Source organism: Leptosomus discolor, chromosome Z (genome assembly GCF_034619465.1).
Source record: "Leptosomus discolor isolate bLepDis1 chromosome Z, bLepDis1.hap2, whole genome shotgun sequence".
Taxonomy (NCBI): Eukaryota; Metazoa; Chordata; class Aves; order Leptosomiformes; family Leptosomidae; genus Leptosomus; species Leptosomus discolor.
Window position 1 is genome coordinate 83,673,962 of NC_141419.1, and position 12,593 is coordinate 83,686,554.

The 12,593-nt window shown below is 56.5% G+C and overlaps 2 protein-coding genes across 3 annotated transcripts; both read left to right on the plus strand.

Moving 5' to 3' along the window:
- The first annotated feature begins 649 nt into the window (after positions 1-649).
- DCTN3 (dynactin subunit 3) lies at positions 650-8,160 on the plus strand. 2 transcript variants are annotated; one of them, XM_086479672.1, is made up of 7 exons: positions 650-745; positions 936-1,020; positions 1,968-2,054; positions 2,671-2,754; positions 3,377-3,435; positions 4,184-4,243; positions 7,728-8,160. In XM_086479672.1, the coding sequence occupies exons 1-7, from the start codon at positions 656-658 to the stop codon at positions 7,815-7,817; spliced, it is 555 nt and encodes a 184-aa protein (XP_086335798.1). In that variant the 5' UTR covers positions 650-655; the 3' UTR covers positions 7,818-8,160. The 2 variants fall into 2 exon arrangements, with proteins under 2 accessions (XP_086335798.1, XP_086335795.1); XM_086479669.1 differs by lacking the exon at positions 2,671-2,754 and having other exon boundaries at positions 656-745.
- A 725-nt stretch (positions 8,161-8,885) lies between these two features.
- Positions 8,886-11,316, plus strand: RPP25L (ribonuclease P/MRP subunit p25 like). The gene is made up of 2 exons (XM_086479876.1): positions 8,886-8,912; positions 10,424-11,316. The coding sequence occupies exon 2, from the start codon at positions 10,433-10,435 to the stop codon at positions 10,991-10,993; it is 561 nt and encodes a 186-aa protein (XP_086336002.1). The 5' UTR covers positions 8,886-8,912; positions 10,424-10,432; the 3' UTR covers positions 10,994-11,316.
- Positions 11,317-12,593: the final 1,277 nt, after the last annotated feature.

Consider the following 12,593-nt stretch of genomic DNA (forward strand, 5'->3'; position numbering starts at 1 on the left):
CCGAACTTCTCCCTCTGCAGTTGGAAAGTCTCTGGACTTTTCTCCACGGTGGATGCTGCTACCGTGAATTCATGTCATCCCTTTGAGAGAGCCCTGTAGTTGCAAGTGCCGGTTGCAGGCAGTGGCGGGGCTGGAGTTGGCTGTCGCGTTCGTTAGCGCCTCACTTTTTAGCGAGCGTCACCTGCGGTGGTCGATAGGAGGAAGGTGAACCGTGGCAGGCTGAAGCCTGGGGGAAAGCCTGCGGCAGCCTCCTGAACTTCAAAGGACTTCCATCCGCACGGACCACAGACTGCTATATCAATTCCTTTTAATACCTCCGAGCGCCTCTTTCCTGGAGGACCACGCCGGAACGAAGCAGCGATCGACCGCCCCGGGGCGGCGTGGGGCCTGCACGCCTCCCTCTGCAGTGCAAATCGCCATCGACCGGCTGCAGCCTCCCCTCCTCGCCTCGGAGAGGGGGCTTCGCACCTCCCGCCCCCCTCCCCGGGAGCCACCTCCCGCCATTCCCACCCCCTCGGCTCCACCGCCCTTTCCCGCCCGTCTTCCCCCCCCCCCCCCGTTTCCGTGGCAACGGCGGCCCTTAGCAACGCGCCGCGATGGCAACGGGGAAGGGCGGGGCCTGAGCGGCGCTCGGCTCCTTCCGGTCGGCGGTGAAATGGCGGCGGCGGCCGAGCTGCAGCGGCTGCAGTGGCGGTTGGACGAACTGGAGCAGCGCGTCGGCGACGGGGCCTGCGCGTCGTGCAAGGTGCGAAGGGATGTGCGGCTACCGGGGGGCGGCTCTGCCCGCCCTGGGGTTGGGTTGGGTTCGGCTCCGCTCGGCTCCGCTCGGCTCCGCTCGGCCTGGCCTCGCCCCGCCCCGCTTCCCCTCTGGCCAGGCCCAGGCCCAGGCCCGGCGGAGTCTGACAGGCCCGTGCCCTTCCTCTGTGCCTCTGCAGGTGGCGGACGAGCTGGTGAAGGTGCAGGTGGCGCTGAGCAATATCGCCGGCAAGAGGGAGAGGATCAAAATCCTGTTTAAGAAGAGTGAGTGGCCTCGAGGAGGGGTGACCTAGGGGATTTGGGGGAGCTCAGAACTCCTTTGTGGCATTTTGCTCCTCTAAAAAAAAAAATCCCTTCCCACCTCCCCATGTCAGCCCCTTTGATTTTGGGCTGCTGTTTGGCATATTTGGCAGAAAAGTAAGTAACCGAGTGAGACCTATCTGCTCACAATTCTCCCACTCAGCTGTTGGGGGGTGGGGAACGGGCCCCTGCAACCTTTTGTCTGCTTGGTGTCTGCCTGTATCAGTGCAGTGATTTGTTCCACCTGAAATGCAGCCCTTGAAGGTTGTTGGAGCATGAGCTTCTGAAGGTACTTCTTGCACACTTGGATTTCTTGGGCACACTGGAGCCGCTCTCCCCTGCATGTGTGGTGGGAACTGCAAGGATCACAGGCATCCACATGGTGGAGGGATCTAGGGAGCCACCTCCAAACGGGGGGATATCAGGAGTAGACACCAGTGTCGTGCTTTGTCCTGCAAAGCTGTCTCTTGGCCAAGTGTTGCTGTGTCACAGAAGGAGCAGAGTGCATAGGGATGGTTGTTGTGGTCCAAGGCTGCAGTGGCCATTCAGTATAAAAATGTAAACCGTGTATTTGTAGATGATTTAAGGACCAGGATAGAGGGCTGTTGGCTGGTTTTGTTTTGAGGGTAGGAAGAAGCAGATTTTGCTCACCTTTAATTTTATTATCCAAACCAAAAGCAAGTGTTGTGGGTGTCCATAACCCAGCAGTTATTTGGCTTGAGCCATTTGCCTGTTCTTGGTCACAGTGCTCCAAAGTCACATCTTTTCAAGTGCTGTAGAAGTGCATGAATCTGAAAAAACCCGACCCTAAGTGGGCAGTGTTTACAGAGTAAGATGTATAGCACGGGGGAAGATGGCGCTTGTAAATGCAACAAAATCTCTCCTACTTTCTGTCTTTTTTTTCACTCTAGTTGAAGATGTAATAAAATACCTCGACCCTCAGTACATTGATAGGATGGCTGTTCCAGACGCTATGAAGCTGCAGTTCATCTTGGCAGGTATGGCATGAAAGGAGAGGAGACACAGGAGGTTTTTTAGCACTGCAAAACTTGTCTTTTACCTCAGCTGCATTGGGATGGGTTTCTTTTCTTTACTTGTAAAGATCGGGCAAAGCACCCTGTTTAGAGCTATCAGAGAGGTGGTTTGTAGAAGAATGTGTGTCACCCTTAGTGCTCCCGTCCATGCTGCCATTTTCTTAGTTCTGATCTTTTTGGTATTGATTAGTTTAACCCTGAATTAATAAATGGGTGAAAAGAAAAACTGGAGCTAGAACAGTTTTCCTCACCCTGCTTTCAGTACTCTGTAGGCTGTGACAAAAATGGAGGACCTTTGGATGTATTTTCAACACCTTCTAGCCTTGTCCTCTTTTGCGCCGCAGAATTTGGTTCAGCCTTGCGTTGGTATAGCCTGTGAGTGAAAGTTGGGGATTCATCTGCCTTAAATTGGTGTGCACCAGGATCCAGGGGTGAGCAACACAAAAGTCTAAATTAAGTCATGAACAAGGCCCTTTCTGTATAGCTAGGTCAGCTGGAAATGTTACCTCGCCGGTATTTGTGAAAAGCCAAAGCAGCATCTTGTATTTACTGTTGTTGCTTCTTGTCCCTCCCCAACCAGAGGAGCAGGTTATTCCTTCCCGTGCAGCCCTTCTGGAGCAGGTGAAGAACCTCCAGCCCATATTGGACAGTGCCAGTATCCAAGGTATGCATGTTCTTCTCCAACTTCAAGGTGCAAATGCCACCCCCCGACCCTGTTTTCTTGGTTTTTTTCTTGACCCTCAGACTAGAGGAGAGGACAGCTAAGCACACAACCCGGTGTAAAACCTTAGTGGTATGTCTGCTCCTCCCTCGTGCTGCTCTAATGTCGATGCAACGTCAAGGAGATGATAGAGTCAGTTGGGAAGCAGGTTGGAGACAGCAGCTTGTCAGAGAGGGTGGAGAGCGGCAGGCCGTTCCTGCCTGTGACCTCTTTTACATCCAGAACATCCCTGCTCCTGGCACAGGCCGAGATGCCTTTTTAATTTCTTGCCTTAACGTTCATCTAAGTAGTTTACTCTGATGTAGTTCTTGACTAGCCCTCACTGCGGGCATCCCCAAACTCATGCCATCCAGAAGCAGTTAGCAGACAAACTTGGTTTTTAATGTACGGGGTAGCTAGGGGTTCTTTTTATCTTACAAAAAATGTGTTTGTGGTGTGTGGCACTTGCATTCAGTGAGTGGAGTTCTGCTGTGATGTGCTCGTGGAGAAGGTATGGTCTTTATTTGGGGAACTAATCCCACGTCCTGTGAAACAAACAAAATGGATTTCTCTTCTGTGCTTTCAGCGGTTCCTGACCATGCAGCCAAACTACAGCGACTCTCTCAAATCCACATACAGCAGCAGGTAGCGTGAATATTCTTGACAGTCTTGACTAGCGGGAGGAGGAAGAGTTTGTCAGTGGCTGTACTGACACCCCTGAATTTGCAGTTGCTTGAAAATTGCTCATTTATAGCAGGTTTTTTTCAGTCCCAGGATATTCATACTGCAGTCTTGAAGAAGTTCAAGCACTTTGGGCAGGGGGAGTAGCCAGGTTTTCTGATGATTGAGTCTGAGTTGGAAAAGTGCTTTGCTTACCGTAACCCTGCTTGAAGCAGACGTTTGAGTGACACTTAATAAGCAGTGCTGGGTTTAACCAGCTGGCAGTCCCCTTTTCACTGAGACACTGAGGTAAAGCATTGTGCTCTTCCAGTGCCCTAGTCTCTGGAAGGCCGTTGATACTGTCACCTTGAGACTTTACCCTTCTCTGTCTGAGCGCTCCTGGAGCTGGCAACGAGTAGCCTGGGCAGTGCCTAGTGCCCCCTTTCAGCATTCTGCTGTGAGTTTCCATTCTGGGGCAAGCAAAGCAGGGATGCTGAGGAGAGGCAGGCAGTAATGCAAGCCCAGGGGCTTTGGTGCTTAATCAGCATGGGTGTTTGTAACCTTTCTCTTCGCTGTGGGAACTCTTCCAGCTTCAATGAGTGTCCACAGCCAGGGTCTGAGCTCTGATGTCAGTACTGGCCTTGGATGAGTTTCCCCCCATGCTGTCAGGGACTGAAAGGACTGATGTCCTTCAGCGTATTTATTGCTCACTCACTGCGGCTTCCCTCTGCAGGAACAGCGTCACGATCTCACTGACAGTGTCAAGACACTCCTCGAAGACTACAACAAAATGGTATCCTTTGAGTCTTGGGCCTGGCACAGCCAAACTGCCCGCCTGTTTCCCTCACTGCCTCCCCCCATCAGATGCTGTTGGATTCCCAGCTCTGGGTTTAATGGCCAGCGCGCTTTCTGACATGGTGACACTGGTGTCCTCGCAGGAGCAGAGCCAAGGGCCGGAACTGCCCGTCCCTGAGATGGGAAGGGCAGAGCACCCCAGGTGAGCCGGAGCCCCGGGGCTGGGTCTGCTCGCAGCGCAGCTTGGTGCGAAGGAGCCGCACAGCCTGCGCGCTACTGCAGAACCCGTGCTGGCTGGCTGGGCATTGGCCTCTCTGTTAGGTGACGGCTGGTGCCTAAGCCAAACGGCAGCTAGTCCTGGCTGTGTGGGATCCCAGTGCTGAGACTCGGTGAGGATCACGGCAATGCGGAGGTAAGCTTGGCGGCTGAGCGCTAGGTCGAGGCAGACAGACGGACGAGGGCGTCCCCAGAGCCTGGGAAACACGAAGGAGAGCCAGGGATCCAGCAGCTCATGCGAGTGCCGCTGACGTGGCTTGGCCATTGCCAGCAGCAGCCGTGGGAAATTTAAACGGCCCCAAGGAGCACCAGTGACCGGGAGCGTGGCGATGGACAAACAGGGCCTGGCGCAGCAGAGGGTCCTGGCACGTCAGTTTGCACGGCAGGGCACACAGGCAGGGGTCTCCTAACAAGTTCGTAGGTCAGCAGCCCAGGAAAGTGCTCCAGGTCGCTGCCAGGATGGTGAGCACTCGCCTCAGAGCTAAAATCAGTGTTGCTGTGAGGAGAACCCCGGAGACGTCTGATGCATCCACCCAGATGGATCCGGCAAGGTAGGAGATGTCAGTTCACTGGGCAGGTTGCGGTGAGTGCCCAGACCCTTTCCCTGGTGGAAATGTCAGTACCTGCACAGGGTGTGCACAGGTTGAGGTGGCGGAGCTGCAGGAAACAGTCAGAAGGCTGCGGAGTATTAGAGGAGCTGAGGCAGAGGTAGATAAGTGGTTTCATGACCATGTTGCTGTAGTGGACACCACTGAGAATAATGAGGCACCTTGGACCCTGGTGACCCGTAAAAGCAGAACTCTGTTACAGTCTATACCCTCCAGCCTCACAACAAAAAACAAATATGAAGCTGTAACAGATACAGACACCCACAGGCAAGGCCTGCACAGAGAACCTGCACCAGCAGCACAGTGGGTACCAGAAGAAGAAACGACGAGCGCTCGTAGTGGGTGACCCTCTGTTAAAACGGCAGTGAGGCGCCCATCTGCCGACCCGACAGAGTCACGGGAGGTATGCTGCCTTCAGGGAGCTGAGATCTGAGATGTAGCTGTGAAGGTACAGCAGCTTGTCAAGAGCACAGAGTACTACCCACTGTTACTCTTTCATGTGGGCATGAATGATACAACAAGTCACAACCCGTGTGGAATCAAAGAAGACTGCAAAGTCCTAGGGTCAACAGTGAAAAGTCTGGGCACCCAAGTTATCTTTTCCTCTGTTTTACCAGTTAGGGGAAAAGCAGCAGCCACAAATCCACAGATAATGCATATGAACCCTTGGTTACATGGCTGGTGCCGTCATGAGGGTTTTGGGTTTTTATGACAACGGGGCATCCTTCAACACTAACCCATTAGGGAGGGGTAGAGTTCACCTGTCTGGCAGAGGCAAGGGTATTGTTGGTAAAAGGCTGGCCAAGTTGGTAAGGAGGGCTTTAAACTGAATGTGTCCAGGGGTGGGGTCCAAGGTGGCAGTGCCCATGCCATTGCATTCTACTGGGGAATAGACTGGGCCAAGCAGAGCAACAACAAGTGTCCCTGCCTCTCCAGAAGAGAACCAGAAGGCCAGCTGCCTCAAGGGCATGTATAGCTATGGTCATCCTCCTCCATCCCTCCAGGGAAACCTGCGTGCTAAAGTGCCTGTACACCAACGCACGCAGCATGGGGAGCAAACAGGAAGAGTTTGAGATCTGTGTGCAGTCGCAGGGCCACGATCTCATAGTAATAACGGAGACATGGTGGGATAGCTCACGTGACTGGAATACTGTCATGGACGGCTATGTGCTCTTCAGGAAAGCCAGGCCAACCAGTTGCCCTCTATTTGAAAAAGGGTCTGGAATGTATCGCATTTTTCCTAGGGGAGGAGGAACAACAAGTTGAGAGCTTATGGGTGAGACTTAAGGGGCAAGCTAATATGGGTGACACTGTTGTGGGTGTTTACAACAGGCCACCTGAGCAGGAGGAGGAAGTTGATGCGGCCTTCTGCAGCCAGCTGAAAGCAGCCTCACAATCACAGGCCCTGGTTCTCATGGGAGACTTCAACCACCCTGATATTTGCTGGAAAAGCAGCACAGCCAAGCACCCACAGTCCAAGAGGTTCCTACAGAGCATTGGTGATAACTTTTTGACACAGGTGGTGGAGGAACAAATGAGGAGAGGGAAGCTGCTCGACCTCATACTGACAAACAAACAAGGACTGGTCAGAGATCTGAAGGTTGGGGGCACCCTTGGCTATAGTGACCATGAGATGGTGGAGTTCAGGGTCCTGAGTGGAAGAAGCAGGGCAATAAGCGGGATTGCAACCCTGGACTTGAAAAGAGCCAACTTCAGCCTCCTCAAAAACCTACTTGGAGGAATCCCATGGGCTAGGGTTCTAGAAGGCAGAGGGGCCCAAGAGAGCTGGTTGCTATTCAAGCACCACTTACTCAAGCTCAAGATTGGTGCATTCCTATGAGGAAGAAGTTGAGCAAAGGAGGCAGGAGGCCTGCTTGGATGAGCAAGGAGCTTCTGGAAAAACTCAAAGGAAAGAAAGACATTTACAACAGGTGGAAAAAGGGGCTAGTCACTGGGGAGGAATATAGAAACACTGACAGAGAATGCAGGGATATATAAAGGGTGTGTGTCAAGAGGATGGGGCCAGGCTCTTTTCCGTGGTGCCCAGTGACAGGACAAGGGGCAATGGGCACAAATTGGAGCACAGGAAGTTCCACCTCAACATGAGGAGGATCTTCTTTACTCTGAGGGTGACAGAGCACTGGAACAGGCTGCCCAGGGAGGTTGCAGAGTGTTCTTCCCTGGAGATACTCAAAACCTACCTGGACGCGATCCTGTGTGACTTGTTGTAGGCTAACCTGCTCTGGCAGGGTGGGGTTGGACCAGATGATCTCCAGACGTCCCTTCCAACTCCTACCTTTCTGTGGTTCTGTGACTCATCCTAACACCACTGTAGGTAGGGAAGCTATGCTTTTTTTTCTGTAGAAAGCCCCTTGAAATGTGGTGCTATGCAGTGTTCCGGAGTGCCTCCTGGACTCCTGTTGGTGTTTGGTGCTGTGCAGTGGCTCAGCGCCTGGACAGTTTGAGTCCATGCAGGCTCTGTACAGCCCCACGCCTCTTCCTTCCCAAGGAACTGGGATTGTAACAGGGCTGTTGGGGCGCTCTGACCTTGGTTTCTTCCCTGTAGTTTCCACTTCTCTTTCCTTAAGTCACATCCAGACCCTGCTCCTCTCCAAGCAGTTTGTCCAGTGGAATGAAATACTGATGCGTCTGGAAATGGCCAAGGAAGCAAAGCCTGCGGCGGAGTGATGGCAGAGCCAGGAGTGTGGAGAGCCCTGGGAACCCTGCTGGTCTTGTGTCTCTCTGGAGAGGCTGGAGCACAGCTTGCACCCTGCTGTCTTCCCGCTGGGGAAGACTGTCTTCCCACCCACCATCTTCCCACTTAGTGTGAGTGTGCTGCGAGTGACATTACAGGCTCTTGGGGGCACCATGCCTCTGTGCTGAGCTGTGTAGGTCCCGCATCGAAGTCACGCTACTCCTTCATACACCATTGTTGGCAACTCTTGCACTTCCCTGAGATACGTTTGGTTTTTAACTAAAAAATCCCTTTCTGCTCTCAACTGCAGGCCACAGTAAAGCGCTGAAACGCTAACCGGGTTGTCTCTTCCTGTGCAAGGGCGCCTCCTGGCACGCACCCACCATCCCTCCCCGCCTGGTTTTCGAACCGCGGGGGCCTCCTGGCAGCCTGCGGGAGGTTGCCGGTGGTCTCGTCCAGCTTCGGGCCAAGGGCGGGTCAATCCCTTCCAGCCCCACAGCCTTCTCCGCGCTGCGGCCCTCGCTCCTCTTCGCTGGGAGGCGGCCGCCCCTCTTGCCTCCGTCCTGCCTCGGCTCGCCCCGGGGGCTGCCGCAAGCCGGAGCCCGCGGCCGACTCTTGCCCTTCGAGAGGGGCGGGAGCGGACCCCGCCTGGGCTGGCCACGGCCCGGGGCTTCCTCGGGCACAAAGGCCTGGCCGAGTTTGAGGTCGTGTGTTTGGAGAGGGTCCCGAACACCCACCGCGGGTGACTGGGAACGGGGCGGGGTCCCGCCCGGGAAGCCCGCAGGAGCTCGGCTATCGCTGTACCCCCCGGGGCACCCTCCGCGGCGGAGGGCAGGCCTGCGGGGGGCAACCTCGGGGGGGGGGGGGGGGGGGGGGGGGCTGCAGGCCGGTCAGCTCCGCGTGCCCCGCCGCGCCCCCCGGCCCGCTGGCGGGGAGCGCCTCCGGGCCCGCGCCGTGAGAGCCACGCCCCGAGCAGTGACGTAAGGCGGGGGCGGAGTGCCGCGCACCGCCTCTCTCCTTCCGCCCGCCCTGCGCCTGCGCGCGCCGGCCGCCATCTTGTGGCGAGGGGCACGCTGAGGCGGGCGCAGGTGAGAGCCCTTCCCGTACCCCCCACCCCCGCGATAGCGCGGCCCGGGCTCCCCCCGGGACCCCGCAGCGGCATCTGGCCTCCCCACAGACCCCCCCATAGCGGGGCCTGGGCCTCCTCGCTCCTCCCCCCCCCTCCCCGCCCGCCTCAGCTGCACAGCAGCGGCCTGGCCTCCCCTCAGGCCCCTGTGGAAACCACCTGGCTTCCCTCCTCCTCTCCCCGGTACCCGGCGCTTGGCTTCCCTGCGCTCTGCGTTCCCTGTCTCAGCGGTCTGGCCTTTCCCAGGGCCCTGTGACACTGGCCTCGTCTGCTCCCCTGACCCCCGCCCCCAGTAGCGGTGGCTTCGCCGAACCCCCTCGTCCTCCCCGTTTGGAGCCCCCCAGCAGGGGCTTGGCCTTCCTAACCGGTGCAGCAGAGAGCTCAATGTTCCCTGATGTCCTCTGGCAGCCTTCATCCCCCGAAGCAGCGGTGTTCCCCAGCCCCTACCGCAGGGCCTGGCGCTGCTCTTCCCCGCCAGAGCTGGGTGCGTGGCGGGCCCCCGGGCAGCGATGTCGGCCTGATGCCGTGCTGAGGGTTAGGGCCTCGGGGACGGCGTGTGCTTCCTGCGGCAGAGAGGGGGCATTGGCTTGCCCTGTCTCCCAAGGGGTTGGGGTACAAGGTGCTGGTTTTGGGAGAAATGGGGCTCATGAGCCTACAGCTAACAAGGCCTTAGTGCTGCATGCTTGGGCTTTCCGTGGTGGGGAGGGGGGTTAGGCAGAGGTTAGGCAGGCTTCTGTCAGGATGCCAGTAGAGGCACTTTGCCTTGGCAGAGCAGGGAGCTATGAGACTGGACCTTTTTGTCTTTTTACTTTCCCTCGGAGAACCGTTCTTTTTCTTCCTGATGTGCCTTTCTGTTGTCCTGCTTCTTGCTGGCCATGTGAAATCTGCCCGCAACCCCCAGCTTGCTGTCCCCCCTGTGACCTGCACTGTTCTGTCGCATATCCGTGGCCTTGCACCTAGGCTGGCCAGTCGCGGGGCTCAGGGCCCCACGGCCCTGTTTCTGTAACCTGCACAAGCTGCTGCAGGTGAGCTGTGCCTGCGTTCACCAGGGACACGTTCTGGTGCGGCTCACGGGGTACAGCTGTGGTCAGCATCCCCCTGGTTTCTGTTCCAAATAACCTCAGCTCACCCGTGTGTCCTCTGTTTTTCCCTGAGGTACAGCCAGTATTTTTTACTTCATCGTGCTTAGGCCCACACCACCAACGCCGTTCCTCTCACTGCCTGTGTATCGGGGCCCAGGCTGCCCTGTGGCAGTGTGCCTGCTGTAGGTACACACGGAGACAGACTGCGTACCAGTGACTCCTCAGCATGAGCAGGGCATTCTTGCTGATCTTTCGGATACGCCTTTCCAGGATCTCCAGCTGATAGCTCAGTGTGCCCCTTGGAGGAGAGGTTGTAGCTAACTGTGGTGTGAGTTTCTCCGCGCAGCAATTATAGTGGCAGTTTCTGTAATGGGTCTGCTTTCCTTTTCAGCCCTGCGGAATGGAGAACTACAAGAAGACCAAAATTGTGGAGAAGCCCTGTCCTCTTCCTTTCACCAACCTGCCCCCTGATATTATTGAAATGAAGGTGAAGGACGGGAGCAAAATCAGAAATCTGATGGGCTATGCCATCGGCAAGATGGAGCTGGACTCAGTGAGGCAGATGCTTTTCACTGGCTCAGGCAAGGCCGTCAGCAAGACCATTACCTGCGTGGAAATCATGAAACGAAGGCTGAAGGAGCTGCACCAGATCACCAAAGTGCTCTTCAAACAGATCGAAGAGATCTGGGAACCCATTGTGCCTGAGGCAGGTCTTGATACCTTGACAGTGAAGAGAAACATTCCTGCCATATGTGTCCTACTCAGCAAAGATGCCCTTGATCCTCGGGAGCCGGGATACCAGGCTCCGGGCTCTTTTGACGCCTTTTGGATTGAGACACTGAAAGCAGAGTCGCAGAGCCAAGTGAAAAGGAAGCAGGGTGGAGGCAGGGGAGCTGGCAGCACAGGAAAGCACCCTCGGCCCGCTGGAGGAGGGCCTGGGGAATCCTGCGCCAAGTCCTGAGATGCCGACGCCGTGTTTGGGTGTAGTTTGGGGGAGTTATGGAAACAAGCCAGCTGCTGCAGCTGGAAAACTGTTGCTGAACGTCGGGGCTTGCAGAGTTGTTGTGGGGGGACAGGAGAAGTTAACTCTTTCGAAATGGATGTGCTTGCAGCTGTCTGAAACCGTGTTTTGACAGGTTCCTGTGGCGAAGGTTGCCAGGCTCTGCTCCTCAGCGTGCGGTTTGGGGGAGACAGGAGTCGTCTCTGCTTCAGCAAGGGCCGTTGGCGTCTGGCCCGTGAGCTGCCGCTCACCGAGCGGGGTTTCGGCCACTCGGGACAGGGGGCGCAGCAGCCCGGGGGGCCAGCAGGCGTGCAGGCCAGGCGCCTGCTCGTGTGGCAGGTGGAGGTGGCTCGGCTGCTCCTTCTGTGCCTCGAAGTCCATCTGCTGAGCCCGCCGGGCGGACTGAAGGTAGGACCGCAGGGGTACAGCTCCGCCTGCAGCGCCCTTTCTGCCCTCCTTTTGCCCCCGTGGAGCCGAGGGCTGCACCCCTCGCGACAAAGCGCCTGAAACCCCGTAGCTGCGCGAGTGCCCTGGGGGGGTGGTACCGGTAAGCTCCGAAGGACCCTGTTCTTTCCCCTTTCTGCTCCTTTATAATGCACAGGGATGGGTTTCAAATAAAGTTTCCTTTTCATCGACCGTTAGATTTGTCATGTCTCCCTCGTCCCGCTGGAGGTCACCCTGCGGCTGCCGGCTGAAACGCTGCTCTCCGCGGAAGAGGGGAGCTGCAGCTCCGCGTTTGTTCCTCTCCTGGCTAAACGGACCCTGATGCGAGCGGGGCAGGTTTTCTCCCTGCCTTTGCCGTTCACCTTTAATATCCAAGGAAGGTCAAGGCAGGTTTTTTTTCTGGGAAGCTTTTTGCTAGGGTTTTGTTTTGCTGTGGTTCTTTTAAACCGACTAGAACTGCTGTCTCAAAAGGACTCAGCCCAAACTTGGCCGAGCGAGGCAGAGGACGGAGCATCTTGTTCCGTAAGTTTCCCTTCTGGAGCAACTCTGGTAAGTGGTGCTGGGCAGGAGAAGAGTGCTGTTCCCCGGGATGGGCTGAGCTCTGGCCAGAACAACCCCTGCTCACACCGTGTCCTGCCCGCTTGTCCTGGGTCGCTGCCTGTGTTGGTGAGCTCCAGCTGGACCTGACAGTGCCTGGTTTGCACACCTCCTCCTCCTCCTCCTCCCCCCGCCTTCTCCTGCTGCTCCCGTCGCGCTCTGCCCCACCGCTGTCCCCGGAGCTAACAGGGGGCTCAGGGAAGTGCCCAGACCTCTCTGCTGTGCCAGCGCAGCTGAAGCCTGGGGACGGGGCAGCCTTAAGCCGATTGATCTTGGTGCTGCTCCTTTACATCCGAGGAGGAAGCTGCTTTTCTTGACTGATGAGCAGATTAGCGATAAAATGCCAGGGAAAGATGCTTGCGCGATCAGACCCCTTCTGACGTCACGCCAAGCAGCGTGCTTGTTTACTGTCAGAAACGCCCTCTTCGCCGAGAGCCTCGAGCAGCCTGTGAAACCTTCCCTCGTGGCCGTGGCGCGTTTGACGCCGTCTCGTCAAAGCTCCAAAGTGATTTTGGTTTTC